Raw genomic sequence first — 20,892 nt, 5'->3', positions numbered from 1 at the left:
TTCCAGTCTCTCCTTCAAACCACTGTCTGATTGCTAAGGTAAACAAGGCCCTAGCAAAAATGGAGAACTGATTTAAAGGTAAACAACCCCTTTAAAGTACAGACACTGCATATTTATGCTTTTTTTAAAGTTAGACTTGCATAGGTTTTAATATATTTAAGCATGTATCAAATGCAAAAGTATAAAATGCAGAAAGTTGTGTGTAAAAAAAATGCAATGAAACACAACTGTAATGAAAGGCAGTATTGAAAGCTTGTGGGTCCAACAATCAGAATATAATGGAATCAATCAGCTCATTTGATTAGATACCAAAAGAATGCCTGTATGTGAGAATGTAACCTTGTTATTGGATGATAACTGTACCTGGAAATGCCCCTGTTTAAATGCAGGGAAATAACTACAACCTCTTTTGCCATTGTTCCTACTGCAAAACATCCCATGATTAATTGGTTCAATGCATGTTAGCATACAAACCAATGAAGCCTGCTGTGTCTATTTAAATCAATTTGTAATTGAACATTTGACATGTGGAACTTGTGTAGGCTTTTAAATGGATGACGTGACGAAGGCTTAATAGTTAAATACCCACTAACAAAACTTTATTTGGTTTTGGTAATCCCGCAAGTTTTACAAATATATTGGTGAATGTTACCTCTGACTCCATTAAAATCTATACATTTCCTCCTTTAGAGTAGGTAAGTTATTTTTCCATTTGCTATTGCTTGAAGCAAAAAGCTGAGCAGGCTGCACCTTAATGCCACATGCGACTATTCCTTTATAGATAGGACAGTTGTAGGATAACTGGTTTATCCACCTCGTCTGCACTTGGGAGTGGCCACTAGGCTCATGTTTATGTGAAGCTGTAGGACTCTACATTTGTTTCCTAGAAGGACAAGAAGTCAAGAAGTTATAAAGTCCTATGACATGTAAGATGTTACTTTCTGTTTTTGTTGGTTTTGGCTATCAGTACTATATTTAACAGTACCTACTGTACAGTCCACATAATGTAATGTGAATTGTTGTGTTCTTAAAATATTTTCATTTACAGCAGAAACAGTGGGCATATATGGCACAGTTGATTGTTGTATGTCTAGCAAAAATGTGTAGGGGCACAATATCAATGTTACTACCTCTATTGGGGGAATTAAGAAGAATATGGGGCAGAAATGTTAATTTATACCATAACAACCCAAAATATGTAATTCACTGTAAATGCAGTGCTGCGGAATATGTTAGCACTTTATAAATAAATAATAAATAATAATAATCAAATCTGTGAGTAAGAACAATGCTTCTTCCAGTCTAACTCTATTTTGTGATACCATGTGAGGCTTTATGAATACAATGTTCTTTTTACAACAGTTTTACTCCAATCTCTTTTACGTCAATTTCAATTTACTCTGCCTTTATGAATTACCCCCCCCCCCCAGTATGTTTTACTACTTGGGCCTTGTAATTTCTGTTTTGCATGTGAATTCCACTGGAATAACTGCTTGCATACATAGTCAGGTTTCTCTGCAAGCAGAAATTATATCTGCTGGATAGATGCGATTTCAGCAATGCTCTCCTCTTCTCTATCTCACTAACATAAATTGCATCTGACTGTGACATTATGTGGTCCTGTGCATTGTTGCCACCTCAGTATGAAATCAACATTTCTGAATGGCTTCAATATGACATGCACACTGCAAGGCTGGACAGAAATCAGTGCAATCTGCAGCATGCCTGTAAATTAATTAATACTGCAAATAGAAATGTAAGATGTATATTTAATATAAGTTGGGTTTAAAGGGGTGAGGTGTTCTATCTATCCATATTGCAACTACATCACATAAATGTTTCTTTGTGTGCTTGGGTATTTATTGATGTGTGTTCATGGTTGTCTTGTATAAATCTGTTCTAGCAATTGTTAAAGCAGCTGTCAAACTAAACTCTGCAAGGTTAACAAAAAGGGATAGTTAAAACTTAACAGGCACAAAAATTAATTGAATATGATGTTGATGGCAGCTTCAGCTTCTCTCAGTGCATTAGGGTGATAACACACAGAGCTACTTAGTAGCAGGTACTTGTCACAGCTACTAAACCCCAGAAAATACCCTGCCATAGACAATACTGAGAACTTACTCTCCTAAAACACACATACAGACACTTATCAGTAAGTGATCAGCATTGTCTATTTTAGTAGCCACAACAAGTAGCTGCTACTAGCAGCTCAGTGTGTCTTCACCCTTATACTTCAGCTATGACATTATAGTAAATCAATGCTGCAGAATAAACAGCACTTTATGACAGGCACAATGTGGCCCCAAGCATTTTATGACAGGCACAGCATGGGTTACCACAGATGAACTGATTACCACAGATGAACTGTGCATGTGAGTCTTGTCAATCCCCATCAGGGCTGTTTTAATAAATGGACAAAAGAAGCATTTCACCAAGGCCCACTAACACACATTATATTTGAGATAACTTTTAACAAAAGCATCCAGCAGAGAAGGCAGACCTCTCATTTTCATCAACTGGAAGAGCTCTACAGTATAAATATTTAAATTTTCTTCTGCATTTTTTCTTGTGGCATCGCCATTTAGTCATTTTTCTTCTCCTAGGGCTGTGTCTTCAACCTTAAAGGACAAGGAAAGGCTAAGTCACTTGGGGGTGCCAAAATGTTAGGCACCCCCAAGTGACTTAAATCGCTTACCTTGTACCCCGGGCTGGTGCCCCTGTTAGGAGAAAACAGCACCAGTCCGGGGTACCTGTTGCGAGCGCTTCCTTCTTCCCTATTCACGCTGCAGCCAATTGTCCGGGACAGACGCATGCACAGTAGAATGAAACGCCGACTTCTCTGTTAAAGTTCGGCTTTTCACTCTACTGCGCATGCGCACGCAGGCGATCAGGAAGAAGGAAGCGATCGCTGGCTGGTGCTGTTCTCTCCTAACACCAGCCTGGGGTAAAAGGTAAGCGATTAAAGTCACTTAGGGGTGCCTAACATTTTGGCACCCCCAAGTGACTTTGTCTTTCCTTCTCCTTTAAGCTGGCAACACACACACCAATAGTACCGATATTCGGTGTGTATGGCGGATCAACGAGATGACCGATAGCGTAAAAGCTTCGTATATCGGTTGTCTCGTTGATTGGATGGGTCAAAAGATTTTGATCGGGCACCGTTGAAGGCGCCCAAGCAAAATCTGCATTTAGGGCTAAATTGTCAGATAGGGGTAGAATACCTATTGTTTCTACCTCCGTATCTGATGATTCAGCCCTGAACGTCAATGGAGGGAATGAACATATGTGTATGGCCACCTTTATGGTGAAGACACACAGAGCTACTAGTAGCAGCTACTTGTTATGGCTACTAAGGGTGAAGACACACAGAGCTACTTAGTAGCAGCTACTTTTTCACTGCTACTAAACGCCAGAAATTAGTTCAGAATTGTCTATTTTAGTAGCCACGACAAGTAGCTGTTACTAGTAGCTCCATGCGTCTTCACCCTAAAAAAGACAATGCTGATCCTTTACTTACTGTATAATTGTCTCTACATGTGTTTTAGATGAGTTAATTCTCAGTACTGTATATGTTGAAACAATTGTTTAAAAAAAGACCATTTTAAGCTAGGAATGCTTGGTCCTGCAAATAATTGGATTCTCCAATCAGATTTATTATAAACTATGTAATTTCTGATATTGATTTTCTAGATGTGACTGTCTGTAAGGAGCAAAGTAGATTGCACACATCTATTCATGTTAAGGTTACAGACCTTTTGAATTCTCTACCGAAATCTTAAATGCCAAGTGTTTCTCAGAATCAGCCAAGCAAAAAATCAGAGGATCTAAGATTGATTTTTAGCAAGAGGGAGGGTACCTCCTAAAATGAAAATTTTGGGTGCAGAGATTGGATCATGTTCATGCTGAAATATGAGAGAATTAGAGACAATGAAAATGAGAGAATTAAAAAAAAATATATTATTTTATATAAGCTGTTACAGCCCTTGTAGCAGGTATGTCCACCAAAGCATTAGCCAATGATAATTACTGATGATATATTACACTTTTAAAAATGTAAAACCTACGATTAGTTATACATGAGGCAGAAATTTAAAGGAGGTAATAAGCCCCACTGATCCAGTTGATTAAAGGGCACCTATAATTATGAAATTGCTCCCCCTAACAGAGTAGTGGGATAATAGATCTCGCACTCCAGCTGGGAGAGACAATAGCTTTTAGATCAAATATATGTGCAGGCCATGATCCTTATAGAATCATAGAAGTTAAGCACAAAAAGCAAGATATTACCCAACAAGCTGTGGCCAAACAGTGGGTGAAAGCAAAACCCGGTCCTTCTGCATTCAGGTGCATGCGCATTGAACATGTATTCAGATGCATAAGAGTCGTATTTGATCAGAATTGCTTCTCAAGGGAAAGGCTCATTGGGTTCATGAATTATAGGGTTTAAAGACCTAAATGAGAATTTGGTACAGTTTTTTCTTGAGATAAACCCATTGGGGCTGAATCCCAAATGGGGAAAAAATCGGATTGGAAACGAACATTTTGCGACTTTTTCGTATTTTTTGCGTTTTTTTTCGTCGCCATCGCAACTTTTTCGTAGCCGTTACGACTTGCGCAAATTGTCACAACTTTTTCGTATTGAGCGCTAGTAAACAGCGGGCAAACCTTTCCAAGTTTGTCGCGACGGCTACGAAAAAGTCGCGACAATTCGCGCAAGTCGTAACGGCTACGAAAAAAAATCGCAAAATACCGATCATTACGAAAAAAATGCATTCGGACGCTTTCGATCCGTTTGTGGATTAGTAAATCGGCCCCATTGAGTAGCGATGTCAAGGCAGATATTGTGTGTATATAAAATGGAAAACTGGCGTTAAGCATTTCTTGTTTGTTTATTGTTCATTACCCACTTGGATCACACAGCAAGTATTTTTGAGAGTGTTAGTCTTTCAGGATTGTTTTCTCTTGCCAATCTTCTCCCAGTCTCCCAGCTGCACACGATATCACAGAATACTAAAGTAGGTCAGCACACCCCCAGCGTCTTCCCACCTTTCTCTGTCACATCCTGAATACCTAGTTCAGTAGGTTGACGGACCCAATATGCTGGAACTGCTGCCAGATTCACGTTCACACTCTGTAATGTTAAACATTGATTTTAGGGTTTTTTTTGTGATTTTAGCGATTTTATTGCATTTCATATTGTTCTTTGTTACTTGTCTTGCACATGGACATTTTGGTAAATCTATGCATATTGGGCATCAAACTGTTCAGTAGACCCCTGGCGTTCATGTTTAGGGTGCTTTATGTTGGTACGTTATGAAATGTGGGGTACATAATGGGGCAAAATGCAAGCTTTTCTATGACTTATTTGCATATGTATGAGGTGGTCTCCTCAACCCCTTTAGCTCATAAATGTTATAAAAACCATTCTGTTTAGCATAGCTTTGTAGTTTGGTAGTTTGCAGTAGAAAGATGTATTTACCCATTTTTGTTTTGTCAGAATGTGTACTTTCAGAAAATGTATGGTTTTCTAGGGTCTCCTTACTGTTAGGGGGTCTTATGGCACATAATACACATACCGGGTGCAAAAACTGCACGAGCCGGAGCGTAATTCGTGAAAATTCATATGCATTATTTTCATTTGGGTGCCCCTGTACTCCACATAGTTTGGTAAATCTATGCATATAGGGCATCAAACTGTTCAGTAGACCCCTGGTGTTCCTATTTGGGGTGATTTTCCTTTGTACGCAAGAAATTGTGTGAGATAAATGTGGCAAATTGCAACATTTTTAGTAGATTTTCTGAAATGTCATAGAAACCACTAACTTTAGGAAAGCTTTGCAGATTGGTACTTTGGTGTAGAAAGGACTTTTTACCCATGTTGGATTTGTCTGAACGTGTACTTTCCAAAAATATATGGTTTTCAGGGGTCACCCTACATTTCTGCAGTTTCTATCCCACATAAAATTGCCATGTGTTTATGAATTAGGTAAAGGTAAGCCATGAAATTAGCATAGCTTTGTAATTTGGTAGTTTGCAGTAGAAAGATGTATTTACCCATTTTTGTTTTGTCAGAATGTGTGCTTTCAGAAAATATATGGTTTTCTAGGGTCTCCTTACTGTTAGGGGGTCTTATGGCACATAATACACATACCGGGTGCAAAAACTGCATGAGCCGGAGTGTCATTCGTGAAAATTCATATGCACTATTTTCATTTGGGTGCCCCTGTACTCCGCATAGTTTGGTAAATCTATGCATATAAGGCATCAAACTGTTCAGTAGACCCCTAGCGTTAATATTTAGAGTGTTTTATGTTGATACATTAGAGATAAGATGCTGCAAAGTGGAAGCTTTGAGGGGATTTTTGGAATTGTCATCAAAATTGCTAACTTTAGAAATGCTTTGTGGCTTGGTACTTTGGAGTAGAAAGACACAGGTACCCATTTTAGATTTGGGGGAATGTGTACTTTCCAAAAATATATGGCTTTCTGGGGTGAGCGTACTTTTTTGTAGTGTTATCCCACACAAAAGGATGTAAATGTGTTGATATTGCAGAAGCTGGAATGACAGAAATGATAGATCATATGGGGGTATGTTCACATTGGGGCTCCTACATGCCACATACTTAGGTAAACCTATACACATTGGGCATCAAACTGTTCAGTGGACCCCTGGCATTCAAATTTAGGGTGTTTTATTTGGTTACTTTATGACCTGTAGGAGATAAGATACTATAGACAGGAAGCTTTGAAGCGATTTTTAAGAAATTTCACAAATTTTGATAAAAACAAATAACTTTAGGAAAGCATTGCAACTTGGTAGTTTGGAGCAGACAGACAGTTCTACCTATTCTGGATTCCACAGAATCTGTTCTTTCTAAAAATGTATAATTTTCTGGGATAAACCTTCTGTTAGTGGAATTTGTGACCTTGAAATCTAAAGTATGCAGCTTTCTGAAGCAGTGCTTTGGAAATTTGGTAGTGTACTGCTGGGAGTTTTTGACCTATACAAGTGAGAAATCTCCATAAAATTATATATATTTGGTATTGGCGCGTTCAGGAGACATGGGACTTTCCAAATCAGTTGTATTTTTGTGCATAAAATAATTTTTGTTTCTGGTATATGTGTTTATATTATGGAAAATATTTATTTATTTTTTCATTTTTTAGACATTTAGAAGCCTATATCTTGTTACAGAATTGGAATTACACAAAAATTCCACCATATTTTGAAAGCTTAGGTTGTCCTGAAAAACCGGATATATAGTTTTCCTGGGTAAACTAAAAGTCCCCCCTAGGAAAAGCCCCTAAATTGAAACAGTGTAAAATGTTCAAAAATTGTCTGGCAGTAGAAGTTCCATTTTGTTCAAAACGGCTGGCAGTGAAAGGGTTAAAGGAGAAGGAAAGTCATTTTGGCATTTTACTGCCAATAGATTTGTCACATTAGTGCCACAGCTTGGTCTTCATAGCTTCCTGTTGTATAGCTCTAGCCATTATAGCTGGGATCACACATTCCTAAGGGAGGGGGGAGGGAGGAGTTCTTAGTGTTTTTGAGGGAGGGGGTGAAGGAGAGGGGAGAGAGGAGAGAACTGTGCAGACTCTGACCCCAGGAATGAAGGATTTTTTTAGATACCCTAAGAACATATTTACAAAAAAGGAGACAAGAAATCCTGTGTTTCTTTTGATAGAGGACTTAGTGTAGCTTTTCTGTGAGTGCTTATGACTGTATTTACGTAGAGCTTTCTGATGGAACTCTATCCCTGAATCATTCCGTAGGGAACACTCATTTACTCTCTTTAAGATAAAACTCAGATGCTACCTTTTGGAGCACTAAAACATTATTTTGCCTAGTCCTGCGCTTAAGGGCAAATGCCCATACCTAGTGCACTCATACCTTCCAATTTGTGCCTGTATGTTACACAACCACTTACTGCAGACTGTAAGCTCTATGGGGCAGGGACCTCCTTCCTACTGTGTTCCATGCCACATGGCACTTATTTCCTGTGTATTTATACTTATTTATTGTATTTACTATAACACTTGTCCTCCCTGTGTGTAATTTTGTATATTGTAGGATTGGACAGCACTGCGTACCCTTGAGGTGCTTTATAAATAAAGTTATACATACATACATAAAGCTTACTTAGTTTTTACCTTTCCTTCTCCTTTAAGGTATTACTCAATGTTATAGAAAATGCCAAAGTGTCTTTTCCTTTTTATATTCCAAACAGATGTTCAGATGTTCTATGGGTTCAGGCTGTTAACAGATAGTTAATCCGAAAGCCTCCACCATTAAGTAGAAGTGCCTACTTACAAACCAATGTTTGGAGATGCTGCCTGTAGTCATTAAATTAAGCAGATCTCTCCTTTTCTTCAATATATAAATTGTATAACATTTTGCCTTGTAGGCATACTGCTACTGTATTTGAAACAAAATATGACCATGGACCTCAAATATAAACATGGGAATGGGACACTATTGGTGAGCAAGAAGCTGAAATTGCTCTTAATTGATGCTAATGATTATCATGAAGTCACCTGGGCATTTTTTTTTTACTTTTGTGGAAGTATTTAAGTATAAAATATTTACTTGCAAAATATCCTTTTGTAAAGGTTCCAGTAGGTACCGAAACATTGGAATGCACAGTGTTTGAAAATAAAGAGATTATTTGCACAAACTAATGGGGTATGGATCCTTGGGTGCATATTTAAAGGGGACATATTGTGTGCAAAACAAGAATGTGCCAGTGTAATATACTCCTCTAAATATAGAAGGAATGTTCTATACCCCATCTACTGTGCTTCTGGTAGGGACCGTTAGGACATGTCCACCCCTCATTTCAACAGAAACAGGGACTCGAAAGGATATAAAGGGAGCCCCATTAAGGGGCCATTTTTAAAGTTAATGGTCACCACCATATATTATTTATTATTGCATACAAGATTAGGGGTTTTTCATTCATTCTATACGTCTCTTAAAACTAATTGACCCAGCACCCCAATTGACTGATTGTGTGTGTATCTATATATATATATATATATATATATATATATATATATATATATATATATATATATATATATATATATATATATGTATAGAGAGGCAGGTGTCGGCACTCGCAGGGTTCTCACGATAAAGACTCATGGGCAACAAAGCTTTGTTGCCCATGAGTCTTTATCGTGAGAACCCTGCGAGTGCCGACACCTGCCTCTCTATTCTGTTTTTTCTGCTCTGGCACCCAGGTATCGCTCCTGAACGGTGGTGTGCTCTCCATTCTAGAAATGTATATATATGTGTATATATATATATATATGTGTATATATATATATATGTATATATATGTGTATATATATATATATATATATGTATATATATATATATATATATGTGTATATATATATATATATGTATATATGTATATGTATGGGTCTTTTGAGTTAGGTACTATATATGCATAGAATTAACTGTAGAGATTCTAGAAAGCGCTATCTTTAGGAATATTGTATGTTTATGATGCTCACCACCAGAGATGAAAGGAAACAGGTTAGAGATGAACAGTCATGTTAAATGACAGAACAAAATAATAAACAAAAATGTAAAGCTTGGGAAGAATGTAGAGAAATTGGTAAGGGACATTTCAAGGAACAGCAGGGGAAATAACTCTTGCCATTCTCATTTTTTTGCAACAGCTGGGAAATGAAATCCTCTTCCACAGACTTCACAATTAAGGAGCCTCTTCCATCACAGAGACCAGATAACACTGCATTTACTCAGCAGCGACTCCCAGCATGGCAACCACTACTCTCTGCTAGCATTGTTATTCCTTTCTTCTTTTTTGCTGGCTTATCTTTTATAGCAATTGGCTTAGGTTTATACTACTCCTCAAACAGCATTAAGGAAAGTGAGGTAAGGGTGATAGCATGTCAGCTAAAGCTGGCCATACGTTTCGTACAATTTTCAGCTATGTGTGGGCTCTCAATTCTCGTCCCGATGATTTTCGTACCATGGCGATCAGTCACTTAGTTAGAAAATTTTGGTTGGATAACGATATAAGCTGTGCATGTATTGTGTATCTCACGATATCCTTGGGGGACCTACAATGCATTACCAGGAAGTCACTTTTGTACGATTGGTGTCTGCCAACTATTTCATGTTCAGCACATGCTCCAATTTGTTATTGTTAGGGCTTTATCCTACAATTTCAGTCGGAATGTTTTAGATCGTTGCATTTAAATGTACGGTCCATATCTGAACATGTAGATGACTTAAATCAGTATGGCTATCTTAATAAAAAAAAAAAAAATAATCTCAAAGGTTTAATAAATATTGTCACTAGATATGAGGGCATACTTTCTTAACCCTCCAAATTACCAGTCCATATTCTTAAGGCACATGAAAAATACAAATACTGACTACTCCTTATATATATTATTTTTATATGTTAAATTAACATTTAACATCTGGACAACAAACATAATCTGGCAACTTTGTTACTGGTTTATTTATACATTTATTATTCCACACTATCATTAAAAGTAGTTTGCAATTGTGCATTTTAGCTGGATCCTCACAGGTGACTGGTGAGCTTGGACCTATTTCATGTTCAAAGCTCTCTGATGAGATTAGCAGACCTGCAAACTAATGTGACTAATTACATTAATTACATAAAGGGGCCGATTCACTAAAGGTCGATAAAATGAGCGCTATTTATAGCATGCGTTCTTACTTTTTGCACCTTAACGCTCGATTCACTAGAAGGACACGTGTCATAATTAAGAAGTGATGTTGTTTGTGTTATTAATTTGCGATGAGTTTTTTTGCGCTGCACGCAATATATTTTGCCGCGTTCAGAACTTCTGTTCTGAAAATGACCATTTCCCTGCAAACTGGAGGATACATCACTAGGGCCAACACAGACTTGAAAAAATCCCACTGCAAAGTCCATGTTGTCTTAACGCATACGAAATGACTTTGATGAATCTTAATAATCACATACTTTTTAACGCAAAAAAGCATGCGATAAGTGTTATCGACCTTTTGTGAATCGGCCCCAAAAACTGTTTGGGGAAATACTAGGAGGGGCACACCATCATTGCCTATAGAGTAGGATACTAGGCACTTCAGAATGAATCTTCTCTCATTTATTTTTAAGTTTGACTACACTGGTGCTGTGCTTGGAGACTACTGCTATAATTGCAGAAATGAATCAAGAGGTTGCACATGTAATGTCCCATTTAACATCACAGAATTCTTCCAGGTAAACCAAATACTCTTTGTTTCCAGAACTATATTTACATTTCTTTTTAAATAAATAATTTGTATATATTGTATAAATAAGGAAGCATATACTTTTGCCATAGCTAAGATGAAGTACTGTAAAGCTATAGGGTGAAAGGACAATTTTATGGCCATGTTTATAATATGATATAATATAATATGATAATGCATTGCTGCTCTATGGCTGTACATTCACCAAGTAATATTAGAACACACTACTGCTTGTAAAGAAGTTGAAAACAAGTCCAGGAAAAGCATATAGATATGTTACCCTTACTATTCAGATGGCACTGGATAGTGGAAAATATAGACAGGACTACATATACAAATTCATAATGAACTTCTGCTAACATGACAAACAATTAGTTAATAAAAAGAATTGCAAGTTGCCAAAAAAATATATATATTTGCATTTGTAAGTAGAGAAGAAAGTCTTCACAGGTAGCAGGCAAATATCTTCAACCCTAAATATCCTACCTAGCTCAAGATAACACACAGTAAGGCTAATGCCACATCCGGTATTTTCTACACAGGTGGAGAAAATGGCAATACAGTCTAAATCATCCCCATATTTGCATCTTATAAGCACCAGAGTGAATAGCTTTTAATTTAAGCACCAGGACAATTAAACATTTGTGATTTTGTTATGAGACATGGAAACATTGTGTATAGTACATTATTATGTATTTTTGAAATTAAAATGTATACTAAAAATCTCTTTTTTTCCTTAAGGGACCTGTTTGTATGTATTATGAGTTGTCTAATTACTACCAGAACCACTATCGTTATATGATCTCCGTAGATCCAAAGCAACTTGGTGGACTAATTGACAATCTAAAGGTATGTAAAGGAGTTCCTCTCATTGTAAAAATAAGACGGTTCCCTTATTTGGGAACTGGAAACCATATTAAACACCCATACCTTTCCTCTATTCTGTTGGCTCAAATGGATTTATGCAATAAAAAGCACTAAGTTTGCCCAGGAGCAGTAACCCATAGCAACCAATCAGCAAGCAGCATTTAGTGGTTGCCTGTTTCAAGGCAAATACCTTATTGGTTGCTATGGGTTACTACTCTGGGGCAACTTTAGCGCCATTTATTGCATATGGGGGTAAGAGCTTTCTAGTACCATTTGCAGGAGCACAACAACTTAATCCACAGATTCACTTAATGGAGTTCAATCACTTATCCTTCATTTAATGTACAAAGCATTTCCACAATGACTCAGAATTATAAACATTTTAACAGATTATATCAATTTTAGGAATTAGATTGGGGAAAACTTTGATGATTTATATTGATTAAATGTATCATCTGTATTCATTATACATGTAATATTATTATTAATAAATAATGAATGATAATATCAGATACATTCTTACTTTTAAGATTCTTTTGGTTAGAAAAAAATGAGCAAACTGATTTATTTCTATTTTTCTATTTTTTTTTTTTTTTGTCTTTCAGGCCCCCTCTAATTACTGTTCTCCATATCAGTGGGATTCAAAAAATTTGCCAATAGCTCCATGTGGTGCTGTTGCAAACAGCATGTTTAATGGTAATTTCATAAAATGGTTCTGTCACATTTTATTGGCTGTAAATGTATACCACAATTTTGTATTTTGTCTTGCGTTATTGACTGCAAAATTATTGGATAGGGTACACTCCATTTTAAACATTTGGAAGGGTTCTACTATATCCCTCTTTAATATGTTTATGAAATCATTATAAAGTTTGCAAAGAAAAAAAAATTAGCAAATGGTTGTTTTGTGCATGTTTTCCCTTAAACACTTACATTTTGCACTGCTGCGCCCATCTTTCCTTTTGTTGCGAACTGCAGTGAAATGTGAATCTTGCACAAAAATTGGCAAATGGGATTGCGATTTGTGTGTTTATTGTGCACAAATATAGCAATTTCACAATTTGCAAATATTTTTTCCACCACCAAAGTTGTGGTGTAACGTGGTTGCATTTAAAAAGCTTTTAAGGACATTCACACTGCGAATAAAAAATTTGCAATTAAATGCACCAGTCTTGTCCAGATTTATAAACGTAAACACAGGCAGGGCAAATATGTTCACTGAGCGAATTATTCTGCACTGCGTGAATTTTATAAATAACCCCCGTGTCTTTTTATTAACTTTGATTTGCCAGTAGGCACTGCCACTAAAGTGCCATACCGTGGCCTTATAACAAACACTGAAACGTTACTAAATCATATTTATAAATTACTTACAAATATAATTGCAACTGAAAGCAGTTGTGCCTTTTTCTATTGCACACTATGGCTCACTAGTACCTTATAGTGGCATTTTCTGGTGGCCTATTTTATAAGATGCTTTTGACAATTCAAATGTTATAGTGGTTTTAAAGATGGATTCATGATTTCATTGTTTTCTATTGATTCCAGAAGAATTTTCTCTTTTTTAGAAAATGGTACTGTCAAAAAAATATCTATCTATCTATCAATCATCTATCTACAAATATATAAATGTATTTATATATTTATGCATTATATTGTGTTTCTGTATTCTAGATGTCATTTCATTGCACTATAAGGACAATGGAACATATGTTGAAGTTCCACTGACAAGAAAAGGCATCTCATGGTGGTCTGATTATAATGTTAAATTCCAAAATCCTACAAACGGCAATGAAACCTTAGCTCAAGTCTTTAATGGTAAATCTGACATATTATTTCTTTAAAAAAAAACTATACTTTTACCACAATGGCCCTGTAATTTGATGAACATGTGATGTAAATGTTTTCTGCAGCAACTAATCATTCACTTTTTTTTAGGGATGCACCAAATTAAGATTCAGATTTGGCCAAATGCTAAGGGGCATATTTATTAAAATGTATAGTTTTTGGGGAAAAAACTTGCATAATTGTGATTAAAACTTTTCCTGAGATTGTCTATCTTATATATATTAAAATTCTGGAATGGGTTAACCTCAACTGTGTTTTGCTGCATGGCAACAAAGGCAATTAATGAAAAAAAAAACTTGATTTACAACTTTGCTTGAATGTTGAAAATAAACTTTTTATTGACTTTCCATGGCATCTCGGCAGGTTTTAGAAGGTAAAAAAAATGCATTTTTCTTTGGGGGAAAAAATTGATGATAACAAATAAAAATCAAATTTTACTAAACCAGCTTTTTTCGCCCGCGGCAACGGAGATTTGGCATGGCGCGACTAATCTCCCCGTGTGTCACGGCCCTTAAGCTTTAAATTGTATCTGTACTGAGATTAACTGGCATTGTTTACACCTCTGATTCAGGCTTTAAGCACAATTAAGACCCTGTATTGTTCACAACTCAGGCTCGAACATTGTAGGAAGCAGACCCTGCAGTTGCCCCCCCGCTAACACAGGGTCTGCTTGTCTCTAAGCCATGAATTTGAAAATAAGCATCTGCTTTGAGGCCACTGGGAGCAACATTCAAGTGGTTGGCGAGCAAGATGTTCCTTATGAGCCACTGGTTGTGGATCACTGCTCTAGATCAGTGCTGTCCAACTTCTGTGGTACCGAGGGCCGGAATTTTTCCGCCCTACGTGGTGGAGGGCCGATAATGGAAGCCAGTTTTGACCACTCCCCTTTTTGAAACCGCACCCACTTGAAACCAAACTCGTGTTATTACATGACCATACCTATATTAATGGTTGTAGTACAGCAAAAACCTGCCATACTCTGCCTTCCCTACCCTGCCTGTGTGTATGGCACACAGGCAGGGATTATTTGTGGGTTTCTACTGCTCCTACAGTCTGAGGTGTGAACAGGGGAACAATGTGGGTGATTACAGCCTGAGCCTGAGGTGTGAACACTGCAGGGGGGGAACAATGCAGAGATTAAAAGGTGTGAACAACACAGGGGATTACATATTTAAACAATACAGAGGGTTTACAGCCTGAATCTGAGGTGAGAACCATGCAGGGGGGGCAGTTAATCTCAGCACTGATACCATTTAAAGCTTACACAAGAGTAAGCCATCAAAGCAGCCAGACAGGTGGGGGGCCACACAGAAGGGGGGTCGCGGGCCGCCAGTCGGACAGCACTGCTCTAGATGTTAGCAGCAGTAATACAATTGTGGATATCTTAAACCTGTTTATGCCCTCTTAATTATAGAAGTATAAACTGATTTTATACCATAGGGCATATTTACATCTGCAAGTGCAGTTGCTGACCTGAAAATTCCCCAGTCAGTTGTGCATAAAAAAACACTGCCATTGAAGGTTCTTGTCTCAAAATGTGCTCCTTGTACTTCCTTATAGTTGCTCTTGGCCCAGCAGTCCTTACTTTCCCAGTTGAGTGCCACTGGGTCTGTTGATGCAGGAGAACAGGGTCAGACTGGGGGTGCTGTGCCCACCGGGGCTCCCGCCCCAGGGGCCCTGCAGGTGTCCCCTACCCTGCAGGGCCCCCTGAACGCATCAGGGGAGGAACAGTCAGTTGGGGGAGCGCCTGCAAAGGTCGGACTGGGCCGCTGGGGCCCACCGGGATTTTTCCCGGTGTCCCGGCGGCCCAGTCCGACCCTGCAGGAGAACCTGAAGCTACAAGCACCTCCTGACCAGATGGTAGCTCCAGGGTTCCCTTTGCACTCAGCCTCAATAAGTACAGCACACTTGAGCCCAAATAATTGACCGAAGCTGTCACTTGAACGCAAACACAGTAAAGGACCATAAAAGACCATATGGACTTCCACATAAATGTTTCCAATTTGCAACCAAATTTGCCTGCGGTTGCATAAATAATGCTAAAATGCTCACAAATATAGTAGGCGCAGCGCTATTCTGCCAAGAACATTGCCTCCTTGCAAGCACAATGAAGCTGCATGCTCACTCCACTTGTGGCTAGAAATGATCCCTCATGTCTTTTAAAATCTGCTATTAAACTGTTCCGTAACAGAATTCATCTAGCATTACTTTGGTTAGTAAATACCATAAATATGCAGAATACATATACAGCCTCTATAAAGAATGTTGATATCAGATATGTACAGTTTGTGAATGTACAAACATCGAACATTTTTATAAATACATTACACATTGTCATCTTCTATATCAACAGGTACAGCAAAGCCTTCAAACTGGCTAACTCCTGCATACAATCTTTCTGATGATCCGTCTAACACAGGGTTTATAAACGAAGATTTCATTGTTTGGATGCGAAGAGCAGCTTTGCCTTCTTTCCGGAAGTTATATCGTAGAATCGAGTCTGGGAATTTTACAACAGGTCTACCGCCTGGGGAATATCTGCTGAAAATTGTATACAGTATCCTTAAAAAAATGATTAAAAGCCCAGCATTATCAGCAAACCAACACACAGCAAAAGCTAAGCATCAGCTTTGCATTATTCTTTAATAATACTTTTCCTAAGACAAGATGCATAGACCTAACACTAAAAACCTTAAGGCTAATGCCAGACAAGGCGTAGAGCGTTTTTCCACTTGCCGAAAATTCCACCCTACGCCTCCTACTTGTGCCTGCACCCGAATGAATAGAATATGCTCGGGTGCAGGCACATGTAACAGAAATACCCATAAAAATGCGAGACTTTCAAACTCTCGCGATGTGTATATCGGCTACATGTGCCTGAACCCGAGCATATTCTATTCATTCAGGTGCAGGCACAAGTAGGAGGCGAAGGGCGGAATTTTCAGCAAGCAGTTTTCCACATTAGCCTAAGGGTGAAGACACAGAGTTACTAGTAGCAGCTACTTGTGATGGCTACAAAATAGACAATGCTGATCATTTACTGATAATTGTCTCTACATGTGTGTTAACAGAAGCAATTCTCAGTATTTTCTATGGCAGGGTATTTATTGCATTTTAGTAGCCATGACAAGTAGCTGCTACTAAGTAGCATATGAATATGCAGACATTTAGATTTACTGTATAGGATCTGTGACAGTGTGTTTAGAAAACACACCTGTCTTGTCTAAAAATGTACTGGAAAGTGCATTTGAGGTGCATAATATGGGCTGCAGGGGGATATCTAGTGCAGACAGAATTAATATACCCTCCCAGTAAGGTAATTATGTGGCAGCTGAGAGAGGATCTGCCTGTAGAGGTAAAAGGGGTGCACTCCCACACCTATGGGTCCTTCCTTGGACGTCTGGAGGAGACATGGCTCTTCCTTGCATGCCTGGAGGAGACAGGGCTCTTCCTTGGATGTCTGTAAGAGACTGGTCTGTCCTGTGTGTTCAAAGGAGAGACATGGTCCTGTTTGCAATTGGTGTGTGTTAAGATCTGTGTTGTTCGCCTAAGCTCCTCAATATAGAAATGTTTTACCTATCAAACCCCAAAGCAGGGTGGTGGTTTGCTCTTCACCGTAAGAACTTGCAAGCACTAGAAGTGGCATTTATTTTTTTTCCAAAGAACACCATCAATGGATGATGAATTATAGATAGTTTTTACAAACTTTAGGAAATGGACACCAAAGCTAGTACAGCATTAAGCAGTTTTGTTGATAGTTTGTATTTTAGACTATACCCTAACATTACAGCTACTCGCCTACTAATAAAGCTATCCACTGGCAGATGTTTAAATGTAGTGTTTGCTCTGCATCTTCTAACTTTCTCATGTGTTTGTTTGTGTTTGAGTCCTTAACAATACCTTTTCTAGATTATCCTGTACTAAGCTTTGATGGACGAAAAAAGATTGTGTTCAGTAGCCTCTCTTGGATGGGAGGAAAAAACCCATTCCTAGGCATTGCCTACCTTGTATTTGGTTCTTTGTGTACTTTGTTTGCAATTGTAATATTAATTATATTTCTGAAAACTTCACAAAAGGATGATGAGGACGAGGACAGCAATACATTATAGACTTAAAAATTAAGTTAATATTGCATCCTATGTTATTTCTTCTATTCATGAACAATCTAGACTCTATATCATACATTTCCAAGCCATTATTAAACTGTTAAGAATGTTTCCACATGCCAAAAACAAAGACTTTAAAACCAGAAAAATTTCAGGAGGACCGTTTCACTGCAAGGCAATACTTTTCAAAACATTGGTTGCTTTTTCAAAACTTTGATTATCTAGAAGTCATATCTATTTTGACGCACATTATTATAATATTCTTATTACTGTCTACAATCAAAGTTGTGATCCTTTTTAATTAGAATTACATTATTGCTATTTTTTAAATACATTTCTTTATTTAATCGTTATTTTGTACACTAGATAAATGGTTAATGCATTTCTTTGGTTTTCCTGGTGTTTATATTTGATTAAATAAAACATATTTATATTTAAACTGCATTGCACATTCTTTCTTCTCCCAATCCTCTATCCTCCTGACAAAAAGTTGATCTCTGTCATCACATTTACTGCACAGAAACAAACCATAGCTCGATAAAAAACAGGATGTACAGGCAATAAAGAAATATACATGCTGCATAACCAAAACTTAAAACAATTGTCTGCCATACATCATAGTGGAGGCAGGGATTATTTTGGCCCCTCTGCGTGGCCCTTGGTGCGCGTGCATTGCAGAAGTGACACAATGCATGAGCGTTACATGACTTCTGTTTGCGTACTGGACTGCCAAATACACCCTACCCCACCTTCTGCACTGCCAAATTTAGTGGGGAAGAATCCAGTCTAAATTTTTGTTAAGCTCTTAGTAGCTCTAATTGAAATTCAATTGAAATTGTTCCTATTCAGTGTCTAGTATTGTTCTCATTGTGAGTTCAGTCGAAATTATTATTTCTGCTGACAGTTCAGCCCATTTAGTTTAACATTCAGCATTTAGGGGCAGATTTATTAAAATGTGCAGTTAGAACTCGCCACAGAAAAATTCACCCACCTTCTATTTATTCTTATGGATTTTTAGAAGCATATTTAACAAATGGAGGACTATTAACATCTTCCAAAAGATCTTTTACAGCACATCGATATGTACAAATGTGCAATCTTGTTAGAAGTTAAGATTGGACCTCCAAGGGGCCATTGAACTGAAGAGGTCTGACAACCACTACATATTGTGCAAGTTTTAGGCATTTATGAAGTTTTTAAATAAAGCCTATCTACTGTATATACCTCATCTAAGCCTTTAAAGGGCTCATTTATGTTCTCAAGTAAGGTAAGCAAAGTGCAATATCTAGCGCAGTCGCCATTTGTTTTCCTACATTGCAGTATTTTTTCCCCCCCAAAACTCCTTCCTTATTGATTGCCAAGGGGCGATTCTTTTGATGCAAATGTGCTGCCCCTACTGCAATTCGGTGATTTGGTAAAATTACCACAACTGTGCATGCATTTTATTGTAAATTGGACGCAATTTTGCTATCAGCCTGGCATAATTTCCGGTGTTTGGTGTGCAAATGACATCTTCTTCTGATTCTTTAGGAGCAAGTGTGCTGCACTTATTGATGCTGAGCACAAAGGGAACCCTGCTGCTGCCTGGTCAGGAGGTCGCAGTAGCTCTAGGGTTCCTCTTTGTCAACAGATGCAACAGTGCCTGAATCATAACAGAAAACAAAAGGACTGAGTGGTGCTGATTGGATCTATATGGAAGTGCAAGGAGCATATTTTGACACATGTACCTTTAAAAAAGTAGTTTTACATGCAAAAGAGTGCAGGAAATTGCAGAGACTGCAAATGTGCATGAGGATGTAAATAAGCATGACTGTTACAGTCAGAAATCATGTCAACCCTGAAGTTAGATCATTGTTATGAATATTTGATTTTACTTGTTTTTAATCAGTAGTTGCGGCCAATACCTGGCTGCTAGCAGGGCTGCACCAGAAACCCTCTTTTTCCTGGGTCCAACTTATAAATGGAACATTTGGGGTCTTTGTGACATATTAAACAGTACTAGATATTGGTTTAAGGGCCCCAGGTATCTTTTTGATGGCTGCTCTGGTTACTCTACCTAGGATTTTCAAACTTGAGAATTTGAGAAAAAACAATAAAATAGTTCAAAGACCACACTGCCATACCTCCCAACTGTCCCGCTTTACGCGGGACAGTCCCGATTTTGCCACCCTGTCCTGCCGTCCCGGATAGCCGCCGATTTGTCCCGCTTTTAAAGGTCTCCGCTCCCGTGACGTCACACGCACGTCTCTTGTTGGCGCCGCAACTTCTGCGCTGCTCACTTCAGTTTTAACATAAAGCCATTCACAGTGCAGAAGCTGCGGCGCTAACAAGAGAGGATGAGAAGAAGAGCCCTGGGGTGCAGCCGAAGGAAGCTGGTGGTGGTAGGAGCAGGGGGACGCTGGGGAGGACACTGGAGGAAGGTAAGGGGCAGCTGGAGGATGCTGGGAGGCAGCTGAAGGATGTTCAGCAGGATGTTGGGGAGGATGTTGGGGGAGCTGAAGGATGTTGGGGATGATGTTGGGGGGAGCTGAAGGATGTTGGTGGAGCTGAAGGATGTTGGGGGAGCTGAAGGATGTTGGGGAGGATGTTGGGGGAGCTGAAGGATGTTGGGGAGGATGTTGGGGGAGCTGAAGGATGTTGGGGGAGGCTGCTGAAATATGTTGGGAGGATGTTGGGGGAGCTGAATGGGGATGTTGGGGGGAACTGAAGGATGTTGGGGTGAACTGAAGGATGTTGGGGAGGATGTTGGGGGAGCTGAAGGATGTTGGGGGAGCAATGTTGGGGGGGCTGAAGGATGTT

The 20,892-nt window shown here is 38.4% G+C and overlaps 1 protein-coding gene across 4 annotated transcripts; it reads left to right on the top strand.

Moving 5' to 3' along the window:
- Positions 1 to 524: 524 nt before the first annotated feature.
- On the top strand, positions 525 to 18,532 carry tmem30b (transmembrane protein 30B). Of its 4 annotated transcripts, none has more exons than XM_018091322.2 (9): positions 529 to 691; positions 782 to 926; positions 9,694 to 9,910; positions 11,157 to 11,261; positions 12,014 to 12,121; positions 12,745 to 12,835; positions 13,814 to 13,957; positions 16,341 to 16,544; positions 17,897 to 18,532. In XM_018091322.2, exons 3-9 carry the CDS (start codon positions 9,701 to 9,703, stop codon positions 18,094 to 18,096), a joined length of 1,062 nt encoding a protein of 353 aa, XP_017946811.1. In that variant the 5' UTR covers positions 529 to 691; positions 782 to 926; positions 9,694 to 9,700; the 3' UTR covers positions 18,097 to 18,532.
- Positions 18,533 to 20,892: the final 2,360 nt, after the last annotated feature.

Source organism: Xenopus tropicalis, chromosome 2, assembly GCF_000004195.4.
Source record: "Xenopus tropicalis strain Nigerian chromosome 2, UCB_Xtro_10.0, whole genome shotgun sequence".
NCBI classification, from domain to species: Eukaryota; Metazoa; Chordata; class Amphibia; order Anura; family Pipidae; genus Xenopus; species Xenopus tropicalis.
This window is presented reverse-complemented; position numbering and strand designations above follow the sequence as displayed.

Excerpts from the sequence above, each read along its gene's own strand:
- tmem30b (XM_012957177.3), top strand. The coding sequence starts at position 9,701 with ATGAAATCCTCTTCCACAGACTTCACAATTAAGGAGCCTCTTCCATCA. Across the intron at positions 12,122-12,744 it reads GACTAATTGACAATCTAAAG|GCCCCCTCTAATTACTGTTC; the intron begins GTATGTAAAGGA and ends TTTGTCTTTCAG. Across the intron at positions 16,545-17,896 it reads TCTGCTGAAAATTGTATACA|ATTATCCTGTACTAAGCTTT; the intron begins GTATCCTTAAAA and ends TACCTTTTCTAG.